Source organism: Xiphias gladius, chromosome 21 (assembly GCF_016859285.1).
Source record: "Xiphias gladius isolate SHS-SW01 ecotype Sanya breed wild chromosome 21, ASM1685928v1, whole genome shotgun sequence".
In the NCBI taxonomy this organism is placed as follows: domain Eukaryota; kingdom Metazoa; phylum Chordata; class Actinopteri; order Istiophoriformes; family Xiphiidae; genus Xiphias; species Xiphias gladius.
The window spans coordinates 23,061,784-23,089,662 of record NC_053420.1 but is presented as its reverse complement, the minus strand read 5'-3'; the positions used below and the strand labels follow the sequence as shown (position 1 = coordinate 23,089,662).

Below are 27,879 nucleotides of genomic sequence, written 5' to 3'. Positions count from 1 at the left end.
TTACATGAAAACAGGTTTGGCCCAGCCGTTGGTCTGTGGTCCTGCTGGTCTGGTCAGGGTGCAGAATATTACACTTGTCCATTGATTCACTGGTAAACTGTAGATTAGCTGTCAAAACGTTGTGGTTGTAAATTTTTTTTTTTTTTCTTGGCACTAGCAGCGTAAATACCTGGAAACAATTATTCAAAATGTAAACAATCCGATTCCCAAGACCCAAATCTGAGCATAAAAATAAGGGGGACTGGACTAAAATACAGAATATGCCTCCAGGTTCTATGTAGTTGTGAAAAACTGGTGAGACTGGTTCAGATGGGGGGGTCACTCTTAAATAAATCAATTCTCACTTTTAAAGCTGAATTAAGTAATTTTCTTGGTTGCCCTCTGCAGCAGTGAGAGGTAAGTGAAATGATTTAGAATTACAGCAGAAGACAGAGTCGTTGGGGTTTGTGTGGTAGCCGTTTAGGTCCAACTAAGAGGACAGACTTAAAGCACAACAAATAGGCCAGTTTGTGTTTTGTGTGATACTCCAACACAGATTAATGTATTAATGATACCTGGGAAAAACATGGACAATTCAACAGTTAAAGTCCCATATTTTTGATGCTGTACACTAAATAAAATGAAAAGACACAATGTAATGTGAAAGGCTGCTGAGCTACCGATCCCACGGGAACTCGACATCCCTCTCACTTTCAGCACAGTATTTGGATCACTGGTCCACATTGTTGAATCCCAACGATTCTCTGACCCCGTGTGTAAAACCTTGTTTCCAGTAGACAAGTTCACGGCTGGTTGTATGATGTAACTGATTTAAATGTAAACCGGAGCTCTGCCTTTCCTAAACCACTGGTCATCTCGGGCTGATCTTGATTCCTGTGCTTCCGAGCGCCTATGGAGATGGCAAAAAGGAGGAAGAAGGAGGCCATCGCCCCGGCCCTGGCCCAGTGTCACTCATGAGAAATTCTCTCATAGTTATGAAGTATCTCACAATTATTAGAATCTGTCATAACTGAGTTACTATCCCAAAAATCAGGGAAATAATGGAAACATTGTTAGGTGGCAGAATGCTTTTTAATTTAGCAATTGCAGAAAATGGATTCCTTATGGACAATCACACAAAATGGATCTGTTTGATTAGCAATCTGATAACTTTTGCTGGATTACTAACTGGGCAAGTTGGCCGACGGCCTCGAGGAACCAGACCATCAGGGGCCCGAGAAATCTCGCTGCAATTGGTTCTGCTCATTTGATAATTAACTACAGTAGAGTATCAGCCAAGTCGAGTCCTGGATTATTATCCATTCGCGTGTCAAAATCTAGTTTTATGACCCTTACCATTCCAGTTGATATTGTGCTCACATGCTTGTGTTTGATCCCAACTGAAAGCCTGGGATCGGGTAGTATTACTCGAGCAAAGGTGAACCTTTCTGGGGGGTTCGGGGTCCCTAGGATCACCGAGCAAACGTTGCGGGGACCGTTCTTAACTGGGGACTTCGTTGCTTCTGGCCACGTGCACAATACACAGAGGGTAGGTAGGTGGGAGGTAAGGGGTGCGGGGGGGGACAATAGGGGGCCCTGCAGCAACTCCTTTCCCCCTGGGGCTCCCTAGCAGCTTAATGCCCAAGTCAGTAGTGTCACCTTATCGCTTAAAGCATTGAATACTGGTTGCGCGCGGTGGCCCTTTAAGGGGGCAGGCCCCCTCCTCGCGTCATCCCCAGCAACGGAATCGACGGAGGGCAGAGCGAGGCAGCCTTCTTCCCCCAGTGAGGCAACGTCTCCCGCCCGTCCGCCCGACACGATGGCGCAGCAGTTCGTGCAGACGAGAATCCAAGGGGACAAGGTGGTGCTCTTCGTGAAGCCCACGTGCTCCTACTGCACTATGGCCAGAGACGTTTTGTCCAAATATAAGTTCAAGCCGGGACATCTGGAGTGCATTGATATAAGTGGACGCAGCGACATGGACAGCATGCAGGACTATTTCCTGGAACTCACCGGAGCCCGCACGGTAAACCGCGTTTAGTTTTAGTCTCAGTGGATAAACAGCGGGAGAGCGTCGCTGTCAAAAAACACGAGGAGAGACAGGAGTTTACGCGTGCGTGCGTGCGTGCGTGCGCGTGTGTGTGTGTGTGTGTGTCTCATGAAATTATTTTAATGTTTTAGAGAAAAGGAGGTCATCATAACCTCTGCAGAGACAGCAAACACGAATCATTCACATTTGGCTCAATAACGTCTGCTTGAAACTAAAGCAGCTTAGCAATGATAGACCTGGTAGCTCCGACTTTTTTTTTTTTTTTTTTTAATTAAAAGCTGTAAGATCCTGATGAATTAGCTGGTTCTTATGTATTTATTTGGACAGCAGTTTCCCATTCAATCCTTAGGTGAGGCTTTCCACCAAAGTTCAGTGGGAAATCAGTCAAATAAGCAAGCGCATTACATTAAGAGCCATAATAAGTCTGCACCTCGACTCCAATACTATGTCTGCCCATAAAATAAAGGTTTAAAACCCCGCCTCGCTTTTATTGTTGTCTGAGACTGCTTTTGCGTGTGTCTGTGCATCCGTGAGGACGAGTGGGTGATGTAAAATTGTGACACCAGTACAGACCTTTGTAACACATATTAATGGATCAAATAACCAGGCTGGGAATGTCTGCTGTGAATTAAATCCCTGACAAAAAGACATCATCACATTAATGCAAAAGCCACACGAAAACCCATTACTGCCGTAAATTCTTCTCATTAATTCGCAGCGTTGTCAACATTGATCTGATACACCCAGAGATCAACATGTTGCCTAACCCTATTTATGACATTCAACATCAGTGACAGCATATTTACCAGCTGCATCCCAACTGTTTTTCTTTGTGTCGATTTCAACGCAGGTCCCACGGGTGTTCATCGGCGAGGAGTGCGTTGGAGGCGGCAGTGACGTGGCGGCGCTGCATAAGAGTGGTAAACTGGAGGGCATGCTGCAGTCTATTGGAGCCCTGCAGTGACCTGCTCCAGACCTCCGGGTACAGGACACTGCACATACTCTCACGATGCCTCTTTCCTCCACCGCGACATACACACACTCACGTAACGTGAAAGACAGAGGGTCTGGCTCTGGATAGAAGGCAAAATCTGTGAGACAGTGAAGCATTTGTAATAGCAGGCAAGAAAAGGAGGTAGGCGTTGCCCCTCAGAAGACCCCGAGCAAGTCATAAAGCACATAAATTAGTAACAGTAACCGCTCAGTAGTGTAGGAGTAAATGAAAGGGAATAAGTTGCCCGAGGTGGTGCTCAAAGAGGTAAGAATTAATTGCTCTATGGTAAAGACGGGAGTAAAATCAGCCCACACTATCACGTCCGGAAAGACATGTACAGATGGTTGACAAAATAACGTAAACACCTGAATAAGCGGGTGGAGAAACATCAGGAGTGCAGATGCTTCCACACAGGGTGTGTCATGTGTGTGACTCCACCCTCTGCAAATACAACAAGGCCCTGTTTCACTGATAAATCCGTGACTACATACGTAAACATTCATCGTTGGTGCTGTCGCATGGAACAGTAAAGTCGGTCCTTGGCACCCGATCAATCATCTGTGTCCTAAAGGGCGACAAGCTATGATTGGTCGGGGTCCAACTTGTAGTCTGTCGTGTCTTCGGAGCACGTCACAGCAAGAACTGATGACTCTAATCTGACACAGTGTGAAAGACAAAGATGTTGTGAAATCTGATCCTGGAATTAGACAGCGCTCTCCACCGCCACCATCAGACCGCCAAACGAGGGATTATCTTTTGGATGAATGTTGCGGTCAGGGGCTCGGATAACCTACGCCAGAGAGCACTGAAGCTGTTCTGGCGCCTCAAGGTGGCCCAACACCTTACCAGCACACTTAATGTGGGGTTTTTCTTGTAACCGATCATCCATCTTACTGCAAAACAGGTCGAGTTTGAATGCAGTCAAAATGCACACAAACACCGGCGCACCTGGCCCTGCCTGTACAACAGTGTGCAAACACAACAGGGTACAGACATTCATCGAGTCTGTGGCATGTTCATTCTAAAACATGTCTTTATTTAAAGTCAGACGTCATGTTATCTACAGTCTGTACAACACTGGCCCAGTGGAGCCGCATGTGTGTGTCCACATACTGGGCGTGGATGCAGCACTGGGGTAAACCAGGTTTCACAGTCCAGTGTTTCAGCTGCTATTTACTGAGTAATTTTTCTTTTTCTTTTTTTTTTTTTTCCTAACTAGACACACACTGTTGCAGCAGCACTTTGTTTTCATTGTGGTTAAATACACACCAACCGGTCAAAGACACCAACTGAAACCACTTGTATGATGTCAAAACTCTGACAGTGATTGGGGTCCATAGTATATACACAGCGTGTTGCTACTGCACTGCAAGAACTGGATAAAAACACAGCTACTTGCAGTTTGTTGATTATTAATGATGAAGTACCCACAAATGTCACTTTTGATCTTATTTTGCTTTCATTTTGCGGAAGGTTTATCTGACAAGTTGTTCTGTCCTTCTCTACCCCAATTTTTTTTGTTTATTTCCAAATCAAAAATTTCTCAATCCTTTTTAAAGTAAATACCAGTGAAACATTGGACTGTAAAATAGTATGACCCAGTTGTCTCCGCTCAAAATGTTTAAAAAAAACAACAAAAAAAACCAAAACAAAAAACAAAAAAAACCCATAAATGTCCACATACAGTGTAGTTTATAAAAATAAGTGCAGCACCGATAAATCATAATCTCATTATGATTAAAAATGACTTCTCAAAAAAAATTAAAAAATAAATAAATATTGTGTATCCACCCAGAGGCATTGTGGTTGTAGTGAACCAACTTCTTATGTTTGTGAAGTGGTTGCTTTCTCCTAAATCTTTATACCCCTTCTGTACACATAAATGCTACAAAAGGCCTTTGCCTTTTAGTGTGACAGAGACAGACCCTTATTATTTGTTGCTGCAGGTACATAAAGAATTCAACATTATTTCATATTAGCCGGCAAAGACAGTGATGTAAAAGTCCAGCTCACAGGCTTTAAATGATGGTTAAAAGTACATTGATTATTGTTCTGGATTCGGTGAACAGAGCGCTTGATTTTGATACAGGCTATGCGCAGTTTAATTTCAGATTTAATATTCAAGTAATTTCTCCAAGTAAGTGAAATGTCCTCATTTGACACAGACTACAGCCAAAATGTATTCCATCTCACATGGAAATAAAATCAGTCTGGCTGTGAGACACTAATTGATCTTGCATTATAGATCTGAACTAATCTAATAAAAGAATTGTAATTAAATCGGTCCTGCTCCTGTGCTAAACTGAGGGTCTGTTACATTACAGATGAGAATGAGTGTGACTGTGCTGCCAGCAACGCTACCAGTTGCTTTCTGCTCTGCTCTCTGTGTTAATGTAGGTCACCACTCAGATGAAATACTCACTGAGCCACTGACAAGTTAGAGGCTCAGTAGTTATTTCAGCTTAAGAAACGCTGCGTGTACACATCCTCACAAGTTTTAGATCCAACAAGACACAGATGCATTATGGGTCATCATGGGTTTAATTTAAGATGGAGCAGTCCCATGTCCAGTGCACATAAGAGACACAGACATCCTCGGGTGTTGAGTAGAGAGAAAAACACTTTCACAGTTTCCTTCCTGCTTATTCAACCCAAAGTCACATTACCCGTCACTGTAGTTTGAAACCCTCGCACATGATCCTGGTTCTGTTGTCTAACAAATGTGTAGTCATTTGATGAATCTGTACTCGTGGTGGAGCCATTTTGTGTCAGCGGTCATCTTCAAAATCCACCATTTTGCATCAGCCAATAGAAATATAATCTTTCAGAGAGCCTCTGGCCAGTGGCCAGTCATTTTAAATTCATATTGGGTTTAAAGGATCAGTCGTTTTGTAGTGACCATGATGGAATAGTCATTATGCAAAGGACACACACATTCCTTCAGGGGAAGAGAGGTGTGTCACATTGGTGCATGTCACTGCTCGACATACATACGACGATGTCCTATTGGTTGTGGAGTCTTATGGTGTTTTCCCCTGCAGCGGTGTCCCCTGGAGTCGGTCTTCCATCCAGCAAAACAAACCGAAAAAACTGTTTCGCCACATGTTGACTAGCAGTCACAGTCTTTGTCTTTATTTTCTCCTCTCATTCCCTTCTCTGACCCCCCCCCCCCTCGTTTCCACAGGCTTTTTGGCATCCAGGTGGGGTCACATGACTGTGCAGCGGGACTTGCGTAGTTTGCGGCGCCGCTGCTGGTACTCACTGAGCTCCTGCAGGTAGCCTCTGGATGGCCAGCGTAGCCTCTCCACCTGCTCGCGCTCCTCCTCTGGAACACACATATACACAATGATATATAACTGTAATCCTCTGCAAACACAACTATGGGATGTTTTGCTGATAAAACCGTTACAGCAAGATATACTTTACTTGGCAAATACTCACAGATACACCGCCAACAAGGCTGATATATCTGGTACAATTTTGTTTACACCGACAAGCAACAGAAGACCAACTGTGATCAATCATGTGCTGTGTCCTTGATCTGGCCTTTGACTTCGCTTGTGCCCTTCAGTAACCGTCCAATAACCTTAAATAAGCCTTGCATGTATGAATAATGATGACAATAAAACGTGCTACTGCTATTAACCAGGGCAATGTTTCTGTTAATCTTTGTAATTAACCTGTCTTAAGATGATTTTATGTGGTCTTTTAAATGCAAGGGACTATAATAACAGAGCCAAACGGAAGTATTATATATAGCTCAAGCATAAACTTATAGTATTAAACATAAATACTATAAGGAGATGTTATTCTACAAGGCTGACAGCTCACAGTCTGTTAACACATAAATACTGCCATATTGGGCCGTGTGGCAGAAAAGCATAAGATACAGAGGTTTTCACAGGTGTCTGTGACCATGTTTGATTCTCAAAACTCAGAAAAGTAGAAAGCTCACTTTCTATTCTCGAAAATTCATGAAGTGACAACATTCATTTTAATTCACCATTCATTAGCGGGCACCTTGCACCTCATGTGTATTGTACAGTGTTGGCCATTTTCAAGAAAAATGAAAGGCCTGGCATTTGTAGCATTTCTCTTGAGACAGATGCAGCCTGACCTACACACACGCTGTGTTGAAGAAGCCTGAGCAGTTTAATTTTGCTATCAACCAATGCTGCAATATTAGTTTGAATATTCATGACTTAAAAGGCCTATTTAAAATGTCAGAGGTTTGTTGAAAAAAAAAAATTCATGCACTGACCTGAGAGCTCCAGGAAGTCAGGTTTGTGACTGAAGATTAGGTAGTTGTTGGCGATGAAGTGGAGGAGCCAGACGTACAGCTGCTCTGCATTGTGGCACTGAGAATCCATTGAAACAGAGACAACGTGCTAGATAACAGTCATTCTCTTGAGAATAAATGCTTTCAAGCAGATTACCACAAGTATCTATTACAGATGGAGGCCTAGGGTGTCTGCAAGTTAAAAGATTAAGCTTGTCACAAAAAAAAACATTTCACTGGGCAATTTTCCAATAAAAAGCCAGATTTCTTCCACAGAAAGCATTTGCATTTTGTTGGCTGAAGGAGATATCATATTAAAATGATGTAGTAATCAGTTTACACAGACAAACTATCTCGTGAAGGTCTGCTTATGTAAATCATCTCTTGCGCTTATACATGCAATGCTGCACTGACCTTTGCTCTGCGGAGTAGCCGGACCACGCTGATACCTGTTGATGCCAGCTCTCTACTGGGCATGCTCTGAAGGTAAGCGCACACACACACCTCGCACAGGTGCTGCAGACGTTTCACCTGGTACATCTCGGCACAGACCAGCACGGCCATGGCCTGCAGCACACTGGCTGGACACACAAACACGCACACAAGACTGTCTGATACACCGTATATGCATGCCGTATATCACACTTCGGTTGTTATAACATCATGTAGATTACATTTTAATCCCTGATGTGTGCAATAGCTGGAGACTTTTTTAAGCACTTAGGCCTCCTGAAGAAATCAGAGGTTTAAAAACAACCCCTGATGTTAAAGCCTTTTCATGATTATTTGTTTAAAAAAGGGCAAGAAGAGGAAGCTTAAAACAACCATTAATAAACAATAAAAGCCTTTTTTATGTGTCTATTTCACACAAAATTAGAAGATGCTGCACAAATTACAAAGACGTCAGTTCTATCAGTCAAAGCAACTCGCAGAATTTTAAATGTAACATCTGCACAACATACGCATAGTGAAGAGCCCATTGACATGGCTGAATGCTGAGTGTAAAAAAGTAACACATAGCAATATATAGTTTATAAAGCCAAAAGGTTTATAATATTACAACCCAAAAAATTGATGTTAAAGCTCCATTAAAATTATAATAATTATATTAACAGTGGATAAAATGACTGTGTATGTCAAAAGTGTTGATTGCAGTGACAAACCCAAGAGAACTGTCACCCGACTCTCTTCAGAGCATTTTAGCATCTTTCAGCACATTGTTTTGGTTTTCCGGCCCACACCGTTACTGTTCTGGTTCACTGTCACAGCTCTTATCACTCACCTTTCCGGCAGCAGCAGTAGGATGATTTGATCTAAAAAAGCTCTGATAAACCCACTGTACACTACCTGCCCAGGCAGACTGACAAAGTTAATGACTAGCTTGTGAACACAGTAGAGCATTCAGCAGCTATTTCTTTCAGGAGTTCATGGAGACCAAAAAGGCTTAGCTTAATGGAGAGTGAATATTGGACTCATATCCATCAAGTGGCAAGATACATGACTCCAAATGAATGATAAAATTGCTCCATACCTGTTGTGTGTAATAGTTTTCTAACACATTTGCCCTAACTACAGTTAGGTACGCAAGTGTTTGGACAGAATCGGAGACACAATTTTCATAATTGTGCCTCTGTATGCCCCCACAGCATTTGGTGTTGTCCATGTGTTCCAGACATCAGGCAGTCAGTGACGGCAAATAATTTTCATCCAAGTATTAAAATTAATCCTGATATTTATAATTATGTTAGTTCATCCGATTACTTTTGAGCCTCTGAAAAAGGGGGAATATGCATAAAAATGGCTGTAATTCCTTTGTTTCAGATCCATTGTGGTGTACAGGGGCATAATTACGAAGTTACTCTCCAAACTTCCAAACTTACTTAAGTACCTGACTGTACATGTAGCTATATAAAGTGATAATATATCAATGTTGAGTTTACAGCTTGTTCTGCGGTTCCCATGTGGCCAAAAAAATAAAGTAATGCGGTATTAAGAGGGCAATTAAGGCACTTGAACCTATTAACCAAAGTGCAAAATATGCCTTGGCTACGGTATGAAATTTTCAGCTATGATATGGTGTTTACAAACATGCGTTTATACCTTTTTATTTCTAACGTACTGTATTTAAGTCATATTACAGTCAGTGCAATAACTCCGACTGCACCATCAGTCGGTTGAATGTCATGGATATCTCTTAGTAAAACAACGTCATTTCTGTGGTTACGACGAATATAATCACATGCACCAAGTCTCAGCTCATGTGTTTTTGACTTGACCAGTAGTCAAGTCCAGCTAAGTAAAACAAATAATTTTTTCCATTGCTCCATTCACTGTCAAATTACATCCTTAAATACACACATGCGACAATCGTCAGACAGTACTGTCAATCCTATTACGTAATGTCAAAGTACTCCTGATGAAACCTGATTCCTGTCATTTATGTGAGTCAGACACCACCCTCAACATGCATCAATGCCTCCTAAAAACACTGAATCTCCGCCTGCGGTTCTGACAGGCTGGTGCACTGTCGGCTGAGCAGCAACCACACAGAGGGTTTGTTCTACTTGACTGCACAATCACCCAGAACATATACATGAGCATGAACAATGTATTCTACGATCATATGCACGGTATACGTTATTTATGTGAATGAAAGACTCTAATTGCGCCGCTTCTTTGATTTCACACCCTTCATTTTTGTTGCTACTGGGGAAGTTACCTTGCTTTGACCTTGAGTGCTGAGCTCTTACATAACAGTGCAGCGGCTGCAGTCTCTGGAGCGGTTTCACGGCTTTAATTTCCTGTTCCCTTGACTCAACCTGAAGCCGTATCTCTGGAAACAGCATGTTTCCCCCCCTTGTACCTAAGCTGGATCTTACGGATTTGCTTACAGAAGTTTTTCATGATCTTTTCATCAAACAAAAAATTATGCCACAGAAATAGAGGCTTGTCAGCTACTGAGAGCTGCTTATTCAGAACCGATTATTCTGAAGCTCTACATTGTCAATCCAGCAGCTTCGTTATGTAACAATAATGGAAAGGAAGATGACAGTGAATGTTATAATTAACGCTCTAATTCTGTAACTAAAAGTTTGAGTTATATGACTTTTGATTATCTATTAATTAAGGAACATAACACATTGTTTTCTGAATGTGTAATCATCTGTAGTTGTAAGGCTCAGTCCGAGAGGGACTGCAGTTGTGATATCAACATGGTTTCATGAAAGTACACGCATACACACACACACACACACACACACACACACACACACACACACACACACACACACACACACACACACACACACACACACACAGGCTTGTTCCACCATCCGTGTGGGGACTCTCACTGACATTAAGCATTTCTTAGCCCCTCAACCTAAACCTAATTCTAACCTGAACCATAAAAACCAAGTCATCCAACCCTCAAAAAGCGGTCTCTACCCATGGGGATCCCTTAATTTGTCCCCGTGTTGAAACAAGCCCCCATGTGTTAGTGTCCCCACCGGGACATAAGAAGAAGTATACACACACACACACACACACACACACACACACACACACCTACAAAAGCCCCTTCTGTTAATTCTGCAAAGGCTTGTCATGCGATTTTGCATTAAATAAACTTTTACCACTAGGGGGCAGAAAAACTCAAAAATTAACAAAGCAAGAAGACTTGATATGTCCGCTTATCCAGTGGTTTTGGCCAACATCTTAGCATGTAATTGCCCACTTACACATCTAGGATATACAGAGCCACATTAATATCTCATTGGAGTCCCTCTGGCCGCCTGACTAATATTGACTGACGTTTTAGGTATGATTAGGTACACAAACTCCTCAAAAAATATGTCTTTTGAAATGTTTGTCTTGTACTTTGACCACACCATATGATTGTTAGGTGTAAGCCTGACTGAAAACAGCCTATAGTTTTCAGTGGACTGGTTTGAATATTTAGTTTGTCCTGGCTGACAAGCCGAGCGTGGCTGAAAGCTTCACAGAGCTGCAGGCAGAGTGTTGATTTTCAGTGGGATCAACAGAATGAGCTAAGCTTCCACATTGTAGGGAGTCACTTGCTCAATGCAATTTTAAGGTTGTAGAAGCTCCTCAAATATAATTCTCTGCGTATAATGTACTGTAGCTAATTACCATCAACAAAGAGAATTATCAGCACTAATTACTTTGAAAATGCAGCGCTCAACGTGTGAGATAGTGACGGAGGACAAAAAACAGCAACAACACGTCTGGGGCCGTGATTTAGCACCATTAAAGGCAGATAAAGCAGTGATGCCCGAGTTTGTCTTCACTGAATCTAATTTAATTTTAAGCTCAGTGCTGTTCTCCGCACGCCTCCTGGGACTGACACTGGCAGCATGTCGCAGTCAGACAGATGGCTGAAGGGACTTGTCATCTGCGCTTTTGTTTTAGGTAGAGCGTCAGTAGCCTATAGGAAAAAACTACTATACCATTCTCAAGTGTTTTCTGATTTGGGGTTGTTGCTCTTGTCCATAGTACTTTAAAATGACACCTCAAAGGTCCATTGTCCTTCTGTAAACGGCTGTCATTTTGTTGGTCAGATCCTTGGTATATAAAACAACTGTCATCTCAACCGAGCTTCTGTTTCCAGTTATTCTCCCATATTTAACTAAGCAAACAATTTTAATTTACAGCAACAGCCTGAGGTTGTAGTTATAGGCGAGCGAATAAATAACACAATGAGTGTAATCAGTCTCATCACCATACAAAATCTGCTACAGGGTTTAATTAGTCCACAAGATGAAGAGAATGGGAGGCCCCTTCTATCACTACATATAGGACTTCCTGTTGCAGATGTATTTGCAGCTAGAGGAGCCATTTAGTCATTAATCTTATTGTATACAGTAGACATAGTGGTCACAGTGGTATAACTGAGTACATGTCAGGGATGTGTGCAGTGAACTCACCGGGACAGCAGGAGTCAGTGTAGAGGTACTCCAGGAAAGAGAGGAAGGTATCTGAGGAGACTCCGTGGATGGGCACCACTCGGCTCCGGGCCTCTGCATACTTTCCACTGAACATTGCCGCCATGACGTCACAGCGCGCCACCAGCACTGCCCGGTGGGCTGGCAGTACGCTCCCTAGAACACACTCACAAAATTAACATCTAGGCTCAGAATTTCAGAGCAGGGTCTGGAAAAGTCCAAAAGAAGTGAAATGCCAAAGAGTACAATCAGTTCATAATTAATACACTGATTCTTGAATGGTCGCTGTTATTTACCGTCAACAGCCAGCGACAGGTCTCAACACACTCCATCGGCAAGCCAGGGTTAAAAAAAAAATTGATTTGAGATTGAAAATATTTTTTTTGAAATTTTCTCTGTGACCTCCAAGAGTCGAATTTGCAGCTCTGAGGTGCAAGGACAAGAAAAGCTCACTGCAATTTTTATTAGACAAATAACGATTAGGAGAGGCTTTTGGTCATTATTTCTGTATTTCTCATTTGTGTGCTCACAGTGATCACAGTGAATAAAAGTGCAGCTCACGGAAAAAGCTTTCGGTGAGATGAAACATGACAGGAACGGAAGGGAGCCCGTCGCTTGGACCGTTTCATCTTTTTTTTGTCTCCAAATGGATGACCAGGCCTGGGACTGAGATCATAATTCAATCAGGGCTAATACAGAGTGACCATCCCCTGCTGTGTGATGGTGCATGCATTTGTAAGCGACTGTACGTCTAACAGATCAGCATGAACCCACCTTGCACCATGAAGATGACATCAGAGTAAAGAGGAGAATTGAAGAGGTTGACAAGAGTCTGGGGGCCGAGCTGAGCTGCCCTTGCACTCGGGGTATCCCTAGGGCTCTGCAAGCACACACACACCAATTGTGGAGAGGAAGCCAAAGGAAACGGACAGAGCATTAACATTCCTCTGCTGGTTGTCAGGTACTAGTTACCAGCACAATTGCAATTCTGTTCACCTATCCCATCTCTCTGTAGAATACAAATGGACTCTCTGCCAGTCTTGTTTAGCACTACCCAAACATGCTTGGCTAACACTGAGAACAGACTGAGAACCAGACGGTCATCCAAACTGTCTATTTATTAACACATTACTGCTCAGTTTAAGCCATTTAGAGGGTGCATAGTACAAAATACGTATATAGTAGATTGAACTGTACAGCAAGTGAAATCAGTAGTACAGGAAAGGCTGTCAGTGTGTCTTTTTGGAGTGTACGTGCACATGTGGTTTTGCTAAGTCCACAAATCAGTGTCGTCAAAGCGTCCCATTAACATTATGTGACCTTTCTCAGTTAACTGAAGCACAAAGACCTCTATATTCTCAGAGGGAGAGTTCAGCAAACACAGAGCCTTCAGGAGAAAAAGCAACAGAACCAAGCCTCTCCGATTTTGTAAAACAATGGAAAGCTTATGAAAAGCGAATTCAGCCAGTCTCACTGAGTGAGATGTCCTGGAGGTGTTTTCGGAGGAAGAGATCAAATCATGACGGGACATTAGGGTGTCTCATCGTGTGTCTCAGTGTGCTGCCTCAGGTAGAAGACCTAGTTTTATCCAGATGGGTTGGTACACCATGAACGGTGCCAAAGGCTTGTCAGACGCAACCATGTCGTATCTCTTGATCTCTCTCTAAGTGTTTAAGTCTGCTGCCTATTACATAGAGTCACCTCATGTTTTCTAAATAGTGACAATATAGATGTGACGCTGCCGTTCTTAACATAATGTTGGATTTCATGGCTGACATCCAGTGTTAACTCCTTACAGATCTTGTGTTGTGCTTTTGCTCCTTAGGGAGCATCTCTTGTTTATTCTGTGCTAATTCCCTCAGTGTCTGAGAGGTGATTACGGGCACTAATTATGTAAATATGCTAATTATACCCACATTATTACTGCGCTACTTCTAAACAAGGTCTTGCTAATTAAGGTGCTGTTAGGCTGCAACCACAAAAAAACGTGTTTATACCTTCAAAGAACAAGTTTGACACATTATAGATATTTAACCTCTTTTGCGCGAGAAGGCTCTTATTGCATACACACCATAAAATATCCCAATCTCAAACACGGTTTTGATGAAGTTTGATAGTAATAATGAAAGAGAGGAGAAGTGATTTCAAATATTTAAGACCTCACCCTGTCTCTCCCGATGAGAGATCGTATGCGCTCCATAAGCTGAGCAACAGCCAACGAGTTCTTCAGCTTCTCTTCCAGGGCCTCCTGGAGGTGCTCCCACTCCCACGCGCCTGCAAAACATCCACAAACACACCGATTCTGTGGACCCACAATAGAATAACAGAAAGACAACCATGTCTGAAACAACGAGGCAAACTGTTTTCTAGCTGGCACCATGCTCTGACCACCTACATTCCTTACATCGAATACTCAGGGCCAACTCAAGTTGGCTTGTTCTAAAATTTGTCTGATTATATATGGCTTATATATACACACACACACACACACACACACACACACACACACACACACACACACACACACACATTTTTTTGTTGTGGTTGATCGGTGTAGACCAGTTTTGCTGGCTAAAGCTGAAAAACACTAAAATGTTTAAACAATAGCCTACAGTCATGCTAACGGCTCTGTGAGGCTATACCTGGGCACAGCAGTGCTTAGAGCTAAATGCTAACGTCAGCATGCTAACATGCTCACAGAGATAATGCAAACATGCTGATGTGTAGTGGGTAATGTTTACCACATTCACCATCTTAGTTTAGTGTGTTAGCATGCTAACAGTTGATAATTAGCACAGAGTGCAACTAAGGTTGATGGGAATGTCATTAGTGTTGCAGGTTTTTGGTCAAAAACCAAAGTAATGAACAAAATGAAATGTGGAGCTGATGATAGTTAGGGGAAAGTTAGGACATCACCAAAGTCAGTAGGATTCATGGCAATCTATACAATAGTTGCTGAAATATTTCAGTCTGGACCAAAGTGGTCGATTGACCAACTGACAGACCGACAGACCCACATTGCCATCCCTAGAGCCACGTGGCTAGCATTGCTTGAAAATATTGATATACAGTAAACAAACAAGAAATAGAAAGTTGGGCTGTGATATACAGTAATTTAATGCCATCAAGAGGAAGTGAAATATAAAGATTCTATGACTAGCAGAACTAATACCCCGTGTAAAGATCATCTTGTGAAGCTATTAAAAGATAGAAAATACAAAGCAAACTCTCATCTGGAAAACATTCGCACTGCATTTCAGCGGTATGCTCCTTTCTAAAGCCTGCACAGCCCTGCAGCTTGATTGGGGTGGCACACTCTGTCTTTCTGGGACATAAACAGACTGTCGAGGGAAGAAGGGAGCTGGACTGGGCAGGATTTGGATCATCATTAGTTCATAATGACGGTATTTTGGGTGATAGAGGGATTACCTCGACACACAGTCCTGGATAATGACACTGCACGGCTCAGACACCTCATAGGCAGGGTGAGAGATTAGGTCAGGGGCTGTGGTGCTGACGTATGATGCAGCCAGAAACCAAACCACAAAATATATATGCAAGAAGCTGCCCTCTACATAATATCACAAATACAGTAAGTTTTCGTGTTGATGTGTTTCCTCTCACTCACCTACACAAACACAGAGACAAACACAAACACTTTAGAACAATTTGTACAGATTAACACTCATTCCCCAAAGGTTTTCCTTAATCTCATCCATAAATGCTACATTCCTGACTATAAATCTTACCAAACTTAAACCAGACCCTACCAAAAAAAGAAACAAGTGATGTTTGTACTAAAGTCAGTTTCAAGGAAACTAAATTACAACCAGTCTTCCCAGATTTAGACATGTTGTTCCAAAAAACAACTGGTCTGTGGTCTACAATGTGACCCCAAACAAGGCCTGGATGACCACAACCACACAATGATTCATCTGTGTCATATAAATGTAATACATGTGCAAAACATGCATGAACGCAATAGCAACCCAGTGACAAAATGAATAATTCAGTAGGATTCTACACAAGGAGACAGAGTCTCACAGTGTTAACATCACACGACCAAAGTCACAGCCTCTGTGACTGTCCACATGTACTCGAGTGACAAAAACCCCAAGCGTGGAATAATACCGTGAGTGTGACGCTGTGTGTTTACAGAGACATGATATTGTTTTGAAAATTTGTTCTGCCGAGCCAGTAAAAGGAGCTACAATTAAGAAATGTGTTGGAATTGCGAGCGGAAGATGTTTGTCCTGTCTCTAAAAGGAAAGTAAGACTTGTTGTGTATTTACTGCAACTGAACATCAAACATTGGCACAATGTGCTCTGAATGTTTCTGTGGGCAAAGAGGTCACACATTCATGTCTGATTAGCCAATTCAAGGAAAAAAACACTAATACAGAAACACACACACACACACACACACACTGCATATGAGGTCAGCTGCTTTTAACATACAATCAGACCCACCATGTTGAAGGTTAACATTAGTCATTTTTCACACAAGACTCAACACTCTCTCCCTGCAGTGTTTTATGGAAACGTGACATTCGTATTCTGCTCAGCATAGCACACACATTCCTTTTTCCGCTATTCCCTCCAAACCACACACACACACGCGCACACACACACACACACACACACACACACACACACACACACACACACACACACACACACACACACACACACACACACACACATTAACAGTATGCTCTATTGCCCAGCTCTCCCACCACCAAACACTCTCTCACCATCACGTTATCTCACAGAAATGCAGAAAAGCTGCACCTTACACTCCACCCCCTCTCTCACCGTCACGTCCCACCACCACCAAAAAAAAGAAAAAAATCCACACAAGGACTTACATGTGTACATGGAAAATACACACTGTTCTCTCTGTCTTTCAACTGCTGGCTTTCTTATTCTTATTCATACAGTCACTCACAGAGACTCAGTCTAACCCTATAATCTTCTTCCCTTCTCCGCTCACCCTTCAGAAGCACACATACACACTCAGCTTATGTGTTTGTGTGTCTGCCTCCAGTGTTTGTGTGTGTGTGTGTGTGTGTGTGTGTGTGTGTGTGTGTGTGTGTACACTTGTGTTCATTCAGATCAGCAGTGCTGCTCACATACATGTTAAGAAGCAGCTGTGAATCAGATGTTAGCACAGCTTTTTGCCACAAGGATTCCTGCACGACATGCAGCCTGCGATGAAGCGCTAGCATGCACAGGCGCTGCGATCTAACATGCAGCAAGCACAGCACTGCAGACTGACTAGATTTTCATTACGGCACTAAAATCACAGAGAATATCACATTTTGGATGCAAGTGCCGCAGTTTATGTGCAAATGTTTTGGCTGTATGTTTTATGCCTGCATGTGCCTGTATCCTTGTTACACGGAGATAATATATGATACTGTTCATGACACTTTCATCACAGAGTTCATCACTTGTTGATGTAAATACGAGGCCGCTGTAACAGGCTGCAGAGTCAGATTCTATCAGCTAATCCAAATAGCCATCAAAATGATGGAGGTTCAGTTTCTGCAGAAGTTCAGTGCACCTATCCATCCATAACTGATGTCCATAATGTTTAATAGAACGGAGTTGGCTGGAGGTAAAGCAAACATGAGTGCTCCGAGGCATCCAAGTACAAATGTGGGTTAAGAAAGCAGTCTGAGATCACACTATAACACAATGAATGATTGCGTCCTAGATTAAAATACTGTAGTTGCTTACAATCAAGCACTTTCAATTTGACTGATTTCTGTTCCTCAGTGTAATGGAGTATTGGACAAGACCCAATAGCAGGCAAAACTTCCTTCTGCTGCCAGGGGACATTAATCATCACATCCAAATTATGGGAAAAAGAGTAACTTCTTTTGGGGAATGGAGTTCCCATGCTGTGGATGTTCAGCTCCGGTAGCCGTATTTAAACTACAGTTGTAATGTGCAGAAAGTGAAGTGTCCAATATGGCAACAAAAAAAAACAGTGGAGGCAAAAGTGCACATCGTTTCCCAGAAACCATGTAGTGTGATGAAGTAAACTGATTGAGCCGTCCTTGCATGTTGCCCTCTTTTTTGGAAACACTTTTGTAATCCAATCTCCACTTTCTATTTGGCACTTCCTGTGCATCTGATCCTGATGCCAGAATGTCGGTTTGGGCAACTTCATTCTGGTGAAATCACAGAGTTTTAATCAGTGGGGATGGGGCGCTCTTCTGTGTTGCAGCCCTGTTGTTGTGGTTTAGGTTGGTGCAACTTTTAATGGAGAAATCATTTAATGACATTCTCTAAACGTCATTCCACCAACTGTAGAGACACCATATTTTCCCCAAGGTTATTTTTACAGAGTTGATACATTGGTTGGTAAACTGATCTGTCAGTCAACAGAAAATAAATCTGCAACAATTTACGTGATGTGGCTCCATGGATGACAATGTTGGTCTATCAGTTGGTCCACCATTTTGGTACATTTTGGACTGAAATATCTGTACAGCTATTGGATGGATTGCCATGAAATTTTCTACTGATTATGGTGATCCCTCGGCTTTTCACCATCAGGTCAAAATTTTAATTTATCCAATCCTTTGGTTTTTGACCAAAGACCTGCAAAACTAATGACATTCCCATCAGTCTCAGCTGTACTTTGGTGTTTAGTGGTAAGAACTAAATGTTAGCATAGTAACACGCTAAAGATGATGATAAGATTATGAACATGGTAAGCACTATACTTGCTAAACATCCAAATATTCACATAGACATTGTGAGCATGTTAGCATGCTGGCGTTGACATTTGACGCTCCTAACATGGCTGCACACTTCTTAAATGTGAGAAATTTCTGGTTTTCTTAGTCTTCTATGATAGTAAATTGAATATCTTTGGGTTTTGGATTATTAGGTTTAATTGAGAAAACAATCAGGATATTATAGGTTCCTATTCATGTAACTTTTCATAATAGAAGCTGTCAGTTCCAGTTCTACATAGTGCTAGCATTTTGCAGGTAGAACAGTGGGTGTTAATAAGGTTAAAGGGAAATGATAGAACATTCCGCAAAAGACAACACACAAGAGATTTAAGATGTTGGTTTACTCAGTTATATCTGATTGTGCTATGTTTGACTGGTTGTTTTTACCTCTGTAAATAAACATCAGAGTCTCCCACAAGCACATACACAGAAGGGGGTCCTTCACCACCAGACGGGAGAGTCTTCCTGTCATGTGCCCATCTGATCGTGGCATGTCATCAATAATCCCCCCGTCCCAGGTGGAGAGCAGCGAATGGGGGCCTCCATCCCGCTCTCTGCAAACACACCGCGACTGTGGACGCTCCCTGTCCAACCAGAGAAGAAATTCAGCACCTAATGCTTCAAAGTTACACTAAAGAGGAGTTTACAGGAAGAGTTTAGCTCCTGCAGGCTACAGGCTCGGGCGCTGAAACAGCTTATTAAGCTCCATCCTGTGAATGTGCTAATATCTCTCCTACCTGGTCTTGGGCCCCAGGAGCAGCTGTCTGAAGTACGGGCTGACAGCACACAGCACGGCCGCGTGCGCCCACCCCAATTCTTTCCCAGAGTCCCCGGCATAGAAAGCCACATCGGCGAACTGCACGCCACGCTCCAACAACCACTGCATGTCCTGGGAGAAGCTGGACTCCTCCACACGGATGGGGGGAAGACGAGCTGAATGGAGGGAGGAAGGGGTAGCACAGAGGTTGAAAAGGAGGGAGAGAGAAAGAAAAGGAGGATGAACACAGTTAATGAATACTTATGTGTTGCCTAAAGGGAAAATCAACCAAATTTGGTATGTTCAAAGCACCCCGGGAGAGTTGCAATTTACACTTTTGGTGAACTAATTTTTCCTCGATCTACTTTGTCTACTTCTACAAGGGATTTCCCCTTTTTTTTGACAATGAGTTTTGTCAACTCAGACAGAAAAGTTGTGTATACGGGTATGTGGAAAGAGTAATCTTTTCAGCAATAGTGTAGTGAGACCTTTAAGTCGAGAAGACTGAGCAGAGAGAGGCCAGCGTCATGTTGTTCCCTGACCTGTTACTCAAGCTAAAAAACGCTTCCAGATATGTTTGTCTTTGCACTAATGACAGACTTACAAAGATGCAAGCTGAGGCTACTGCACTGGATTCTGGTCTATTGAAGAAACAGAGAAATCTCCATGTTTTTCTGTTCTACAGAGGATTTGTTCCTGCTTCCTCTAATCTTGGGGAACTGACACGAAAAATTGACATGTAGCGTTTATGTTTTAGATTAATTTGGTGATTAAAAAAAAAAATAAACGTCAGCAAGCAACCAATTTAACCCAGAATCCAAAGCAAGTCCAAAAGCTTCTTTTAAATAAGGTTAATGTTTAAAGAGGCTGTAGAAAGCCCTGGATGAACAACAGTTACAGAGAAATAAGTGTAACAGTGAAAACAGTGAGTACACGAAAAAATGACAAAGTGAAAAACCTGTCTGGAGCAATAACACAGCAGAAGAGGTCAGATCAATATTTAACACTAGTTTAACAGCATAGTTAAATATTCTCAGTTGTTTTATTTTGAAAAAATGAACTGTGCATGGAAAAAGGGCATAGTGAAATGGCCGTGGTAGTGGCCGTAGTTGTAAAGCAAGTGACAGGAGTGTACCTGTGAGTTCAGCATCCCTTGTAGAATACAGCACTGGACTCCCTCCTTTTCAAAATGAAGTGATGCTACTGGATCTATTTGTGGTGTGGGAGTTGGGACTCTAGCCAAATTCATTTTAATTATATTATTTCAAATTCAGCACACAGAAAGCTTTCAGTTTGTGGCAACACCTGGCAGTTAGGTATGGCAGTCAGCAGCAGATTTAATTAGACAGTCCTTTAGCCAAATTAGGGGAAAAGGTGCCACAGCCTATAAAAAGGTTGAACATTGAGACAAAGGAAAAACAGCAGAAAAGCAGCAGAAATGCAGCAGTCTGGTCTATCTCACAGTACTCCAGCTCAGCTTGTGTCCTTTAAGCTTCGCTATAATCAAATTTCCTGTGGCTCGGCTAGACGCTGTGTTTGACTGTTAGCGGCTCTGTCAGTCATAGCCTCTTTTGATCATGATAGGCATGGTCGTTTATCTCTCCTCATAATAAGCGTTTTGCATTTGCGGAATCTTTTAAGTGAGTTTGATTAAGTCTCCCATAAATCTGCTAGTGCCTCGATGTTGCTGCTACAAACTAAAACCTTTTCGATTTCAGTGTGGCTTGTTCTGAAGCTTAATTAAAATCTAATTTGAAATTTAAAATTTGAAATAAGAAGATTAAGACTAAATTAGATCTTAAACAACTAGTCGATAATTAATTGTTTTGCAAAATGACAAACAATTTCTGGTTCCAGCATCTCCAATAGAAAGCAATTGTTAGAATTTGTCAGTTTTCTTTGTCTTACAGTCAGCTGTATATCTTTGGGTTTTGAACTGTCCATCAGACAGAAGAAACAATTTGCAGATGTCACCTTGGGCTCTGGAAAACTGTGACAGCCATCTGAAGCCCATCACAAGTTCCTTGACTGATTAATTGATAGTGAAAATATTTGTTAGTTGCAGCCCTAAACTAAATCTTCCAAAACTGATAGAAAATATTCAATGTTAGTTGTTAAAAATTGAAATGATTTTGAGTGCCGTGTGCACTTAGACTTGCATGGCTTAACTTCGAGACAAGCATATGCTACTGGCAGGATCAACCAGGTAGCCCTCGGACACGGAGCGGTGCAGATGGCTGCCCGAACCGCACGCTGAGGTGTGCAAAATTTAGAAAAACATAACAAATAAAGAACTGCATAAGGGATGGTTCTGGATGGACAAGTGAGTTTGTAGTGTCCACGTCAGATTAGGTTAATGAGTGATCCTCTCCTATCCCGCAACAACAGTCACTACAGTGATTGTGCTCAAGGCACTAAACACTCGGTTTGTCTGCTGCCTCTGGTGTTGAAAAAAGCTCAGTCTACAATTGATTCAAACATCACTGAATAAAAGTAATCTACCTAGCTCTTTGTCTCCCTTCTTATTTCCAGTTTGGAAGAGAGAATATTGATCTGGATAAAACCTTTGTGCTAAGCTCTTTTTATGGCTATGTGAGCTCAAGACAGAACAATCCAGTCAGTTTTGATGTAAAAAAAAAGTGATTTAAAGCAACAATAATTACTTAATCAAATAAAAATAAAATTACTTAATAAAAACAATAATAATAATCAATTACATTGAAATAATTGATTTAAAATTTTAAGTTAACTTGTCTACCTGTCTATAGAAATAAATTGGAGACAAATAAAGTAACATGCCGTTCAAAATAGCATTAGCAATGATAGTTTTTAGATACCATAGTACTCCTCTGACCTGGTTGTTCTAAGTGAGGGGGACGAAGCTCGTTCACTTTATTTCCTCGCCTCTTCTCTGGCCTCTCTTTGGCTTTGTGTTTCAGACACTGAATCATGAAGTACTCCAGCTAAACAATACAGAAATACACACATTAGTTCAAGCGCAAGGTGCAAAAATAGTGCGGTTACATCATCATTTCTTTGCTTTGGAAACAACTTCCTGAGAGGACCAATGTGGAAATGTCTGGAAATGTTGATCGAGTTGAACTGACAGTAAGAGCTGCTGCTGTCACTGCTGCTTGTTGTGCTTCAAACATTAAGACACATGTGGGAAAGTGTTTTTTTTTCCTGGAAATAAGAATGCTCAAAACCTCACTCAGCCACGTTGACCATATATACTTAATTGCTTATTCAACCACAGCAGCTAACCACTGTTGTTGTTAAATTCCTATTTTCATCCTTTGATTCGAGTGTGGCGTCATCACTTACCACGCTGCCAAAGTAGCGACCCACAAAGACATGGTTGAGAGAAGGCAACTCCAGGTAGGTGGCCCCCAGGTCCCGGGACAGCTGTAGACCTTCACTGTGGGGCACACAGCTGCTCCAGTCAGACGCACACAACGGGCACGTACAGGGAGGGCCCTCATCTGAAAGCAGAGAGAAGTATATGAAAAGTAACACATGAGTCATTGATATGAGACTGTGGCTTTTTAGGATGCATGAACCTAGTATGAATTGAGCAGCTAATGCCGGAAAGGCTTGTCCCAGGTTTCGCCGAATGAGCTGCACTGGACAATGATATACGATCCATGAAAGGGGCTAGCTGCTCTTCATACGTTAAAATATTCAGTGAAAACAAGAAATTAACAGCCGCATAAGCCTTCAAGCACAACATTTTAATTCTCAATGTTAATGTCCATACCAGACGTGGATCAAAACATTCTCTGAAGAAGGGAAGCGAGACACAAAATCTTCACACTGTAGAACAAGTATTATGCTTTATACGGGCATAAACACACCCATTACCTCGGTGGTTGTGATCTGCGTGATCAAGAGTCAGTCTACTTCCAGACTGGACCGATCAGAACAGTGCTAGGAAACAATGTTTGACACTCCCTAAGGGGAGTAAGTATATCAATACTAATACCAAAAACAATAAAGAAATTTAGCAAATTATCACACAAGAACATGTTGAATCTACTAAATTCTAAACATTCGATAAAATACAACACACTGTGTGTATCTAAACAAGTTTTTTAATATGTTTTAGTGCCTGTTCATTGTTCCTTCTTGACTGGACAAAAAAGTGCAAGAAACACTAACTAAAGGTTACGTTGTGCGATGAACAGAATGCAAAACGACAACATTTCAGAGACCAAATTAAAACAGAAAACACACTTCGCAAAAACAGAACATACACGACAGATGCCACAGCCCCATGTGGTTTTATGAGGTAGACGCGCCCTACTTTCTAACTTCTCTAGTCTATCTTAGAGTGACTATGTAGACACCCAATAAGGATTTTAAGAGGGAGGTACTAACTTGTGTTTGCTGATGGTGGTTCCTGAAATGACAGATGTTGCTGTGGCACTTCCAGGCCACCGTTTTCTACATCTTCACTAAGTTTCAAGAATAAACAAGGAACTCCTGTACAACATGAGAGGAAGATCATCTAAATGTGTAAAATCTGCAGTGGCACATGCACTAGGAGCAGCCATGCTGTGGCGTGTGTGCACGGGGACCACAGAGACAGACTAAGGCAGGAAATTAGAGGGATTAGTTTTAAGGAGAAAAAAAAGACTGCACAAAGGAGGAGAGAGCAAGAGAGAAAGAGAGAATGAGCGGGACATACCGCTAAATTCTGAGACATTTGATAAATCATACTGCTAATAACCTACAGGCGTGACACAGAGACGGAGCTATACAGAGTGTGTGTGTGAGCGTGTGACAGGCGGTGACTTGGCATATCAGTGGCATATTTGTGTGCGTGCGTGCCCTTGGATAAATCTGTCTGTGCTCCTGCGTTCAGTGCCGGTTTAATGGCTGCGTTAATGCACGTACAGCAGCGCTCTCTCCGCCACAGCCGTGCCTTAGGTGGTCTAAAGTCGAGCAGCAGGAAGCGCTCAGTGCTCAGCCGTCATTCTCTGCAGTCAGGAGGGGATAGCATGAAAATACTCACGGCAGCCACAAACAAAAACACAAACAAAGGCTCTGGTCTACAGCTACCCACTCCCCTCCCCTCTCTCTCTTTCTATCTATCTCTCCCAGCAAAGAGTTGACTTACACTGTGATCATTCTGCAGTGAAGCTCTGACAGGATCTCAAAGTATGTTGAGCAGACAAGCTAAAAATACAGTCTGGTGGATTTGATGGCCTTGTTTACAGAATCTGGATTTCACAAGGGTCAGTGTGTCTGCAGAAAACACATGCAGACTCACTCAGGTGCAGATATGCATGTACGCTAATGCCTAATGTGTAAAGCAGCCTACAGTAAGCCTATACCCACATGCCCCTATTTAAGGGTCAAATTACTGTTGTGGTGCACTTTTGAGCCTTGACAGTGTATATTTAAGTGCTCTGCGAGCTCTTATCTGCTTGCAGGCCTTTTAATGGGCAAGAAGCACAAACTTAATGCCCTGCTTTGGTGTGTTTCCTGCAGGGAAACATGTGAGCCGACAGCCTGAAGGCAGCCAAGAGGAGATTCAATCATGAGCATCCTCCTCATTGCTTGGAGGACACGAGAACCACAAGGCTCAGACAGTGATCTCACTGGCTCGACAAGAAGAACATGATATTGTCCCGGAAATCAAAATCAGCAACTGAGGCAACGGTAAATATATCTAAGTCACCAGGAAATCAAGTTCAGTGGCTGAAAGATGAAAACATTTTGTATTTGCTTCCTCTTAGACTCCATTGTTCTCGTATAACATTGACGAACTGTTTGAGGAGCCATCAGCTGTCAAGGCGCTTGTTGGCGAAACCACACTCACTCCGGCTCTAAGAAAAACACAGACCAAAAGTGTCCTCACCGTTCAGCCGCGCTCCGACAGCGACTAGGATGACAGGTACACCCCAGTGCCTCAGGAGCGGGCGGAGTCTCGGGGCGTAGCCGTTCCTGACCTGCTGGAAGGCCAGCTTGTCAGTGACTGAATATTTAATGACCAGGATGTCCGCCTGCTCTAGAACTTTCCGTACGCTGGCCCAATCGCTGTCCAACAAGTCCTGGAAAGGCAAAAAAAAGGATAGGAAATATAAATAGTAACAGGTCAGAAGAGGACAAAACACGTGAGAAACGCAATATACAGAACTATCTGCACAGCAAATCTGAATCTTATCTCACAGCCTATAACAATAACCCTTCCCCACTGAGACTCCCTAAGTATAAAGACCTCAGTATAGCCCTTTCGATTGTACCCCCAAGGGACCTGTGTGAGGCCGGCAGATCTAATTCAACTCATTAGGCAGGAAAAAAGAAACACCTCGGAAAACTCTGAGCAATTTCAATAAAGAGACACAGAATGAGACTGACAGACCTTCCCCTGCACCACACCTGACAGGGCTAGACAGCCCTAGAATAGGACGCATACAGTGCTGCACCAACATCACAACAGTGCTCTCATTTCAAATTCATATGCTATTAAGAACAAAAGTTCTTTCATCTGTTTTTTTTTTTTTTTTTGTGCAGTGCATGTTAAAATAGCGTCCTCCTCAGAATAGAGACTTTTTTTTATAAAGCCTGCAATCAGCGCTGGAAGGCCAGTGGCCTTGGAATTGAAAATGTTTTACGTCTTCTGAAAAAAACAGAAGCAGAAGGCAAAGTAAACAGCATATCAGTTAAGTGTGGCACACCCTTTCACGGTGATCAAAATTACACCCCTTTTCCATGGCATGTGTTGCCATCTTGGCCTGCCCTAACCTTCCTCTGCGAGTCAAGTCTGATTTGGGATCACACAGGCCGGGAGGTGTAGGGGTAAGAGCCAAAGCAACACAGAGCAATGACTCCTAAGGGTCATTTTTAATATGTATATGGGGGGTGGACACGTGAATGAGCATATCTGCCAAAGCAAGGACTCATACTGTATCAACCCCTGCGGCTCTCTGGTTTTTCTTATTCTGTCCTTGCACACAAAGCCACCACCAGTCTCTCACCCAGCTGGGACAATCCCGAACCACGACAGTGACATCTCCGAAGACACGCGAGGTGTACTCCATGAAGGCCGGGTTGTGCAGGCTGCTCTCCAGGTCGCAAGGTCCCACCAGCGCCCCGTGACCCAGGTAACTCCACAACAGGCCGCCCTGTAGCTGTCCCTGGCCCATGATCTCCTCCCCGGGGCCGACTCCGCCGGGGCACTCGCTGCCCAGGGCCACGATGTGGATGGACCTGCAAGCCAGAAAACTCGATGGTGATCCAGGGGGGGAAGCGGCGAGGGAGAGGAGGCACCTCTCTTTGCTCTGGTCCTTATTATTCATGTCTATCACGGAGACAGTGCATCACTGTTATGTCACTGGAAATGACTGAGAAGAAGCTTGCCAAGGCCTTTCTTACACCTGAGTGGGTATTATGGTTCAATAAACCAGACACTTTGGGAAATGATTTAGGTACGCTGCTTTTATATTCATACAGCATTGACAAAAATCAAGCATGCAGCCATGCCAGGGACCCCTTCCTCCTACACCCCTAAACGAGTTGCAGCTTCAGAGAAACTTACATTGTGGTAACCGCGGTTCTGTTCCGCTGCTCTGTGCTCCGGAGCCCGTTCCCCTCGCGGTGCGTTTCCTCGCCAGTCTGCGGTCAGACTCGGCTTTTTCCGCAACGAGCCGCGGCTCCGCTCCGTCGTTAATCCCTCTCACCAGGGGCTGGCCCCCCGGGAGCCCGGCTGCTGGGGAGTTTCGCAGTCACTCGCATACCCCCGTCGCGCTATTTCATTCACGAGAGCGGAGCCCGATACCGTCCCGAACCGACCGCAGAGGCGCACCGGACAGCCCAGGGCGGCGGAGCAGCGGAGTGTGTAAACAGCAGCGCCCATGGGCAGCGGATGCGCAAGCGGAGGGGGACAAGTTGTCAGCCGGTAGGATTCAGCGGCGAGGAGAGGGCAGCCTCGCGCCTCGGCGTCCAAGACCGTGTGAATGACGTCGGCGAATAAAACAAAGTCTCACCGACAAAGAACAACTGGAGGGAGAGAGAGAGAGAGAGAGGGAGGGAGAGAGAGAGAGAGAGAGAGGGAGGGAGAGAGAGAGAGAAAGCTACGGACGGAACCCGGAGTGGTCGCGCC

General features: G+C 43.1%; 2 protein-coding genes and 1 long non-coding RNA gene across 4 annotated transcripts in view; 2 read left to right on the top strand and 1 right to left on the bottom strand.

Annotated features, from left to right (window-relative positions):
• Positions 1-27,879, top strand: part of LOC120807367 — a 245,226-nt gene that overhangs the window by 89,790 nt on the left and 127,557 nt on the right. The gene's annotated exons all lie outside the window — the stretch shown is intronic.
• Positions 1,603-6,673, top strand: glrx (glutaredoxin (thioltransferase)). Its single transcript, XM_040159325.1, has 3 exons — positions 1,603-2,005; positions 2,880-3,011; positions 6,208-6,673. Exons 1-2 carry the CDS (start codon positions 1,799-1,801, stop codon positions 2,991-2,993), a joined length of 321 nt encoding a protein of 106 aa, XP_040015259.1. The 5' UTR covers positions 1,603-1,798; the 3' UTR covers positions 2,994-3,011; positions 6,208-6,673.
• Positions 4,072-27,718, bottom strand: rhobtb3 (Rho related BTB domain containing 3). Of its 2 annotated transcripts, XM_040159263.1 has the most exons (13): positions 27,316-27,718; positions 26,756-27,078; positions 25,636-25,828; positions 23,097-23,254; positions 22,627-22,735; positions 19,753-19,948; positions 19,403-19,599; positions 14,428-14,537; positions 13,038-13,143; positions 12,246-12,419; positions 7,717-7,883; positions 7,285-7,381; positions 4,072-6,348 (listed from the first exon to the last, which is right to left on the bottom strand). In XM_040159263.1, the coding sequence occupies exons 2-13, from the start codon at positions 27,074-27,076 to the stop codon at positions 6,230-6,232; spliced, it is 1,947 nt and encodes a 648-aa protein (XP_040015197.1). In that variant the 5' UTR covers positions 27,077-27,078; positions 27,316-27,718; the 3' UTR covers positions 4,072-6,229. The 2 variants fall into 2 exon arrangements, with proteins under 2 accessions (XP_040015197.1, XP_040015196.1); XM_040159262.1 differs by lacking the exons at positions 4,072-6,348; positions 7,285-7,381 and having other exon boundaries at positions 7,723-7,879.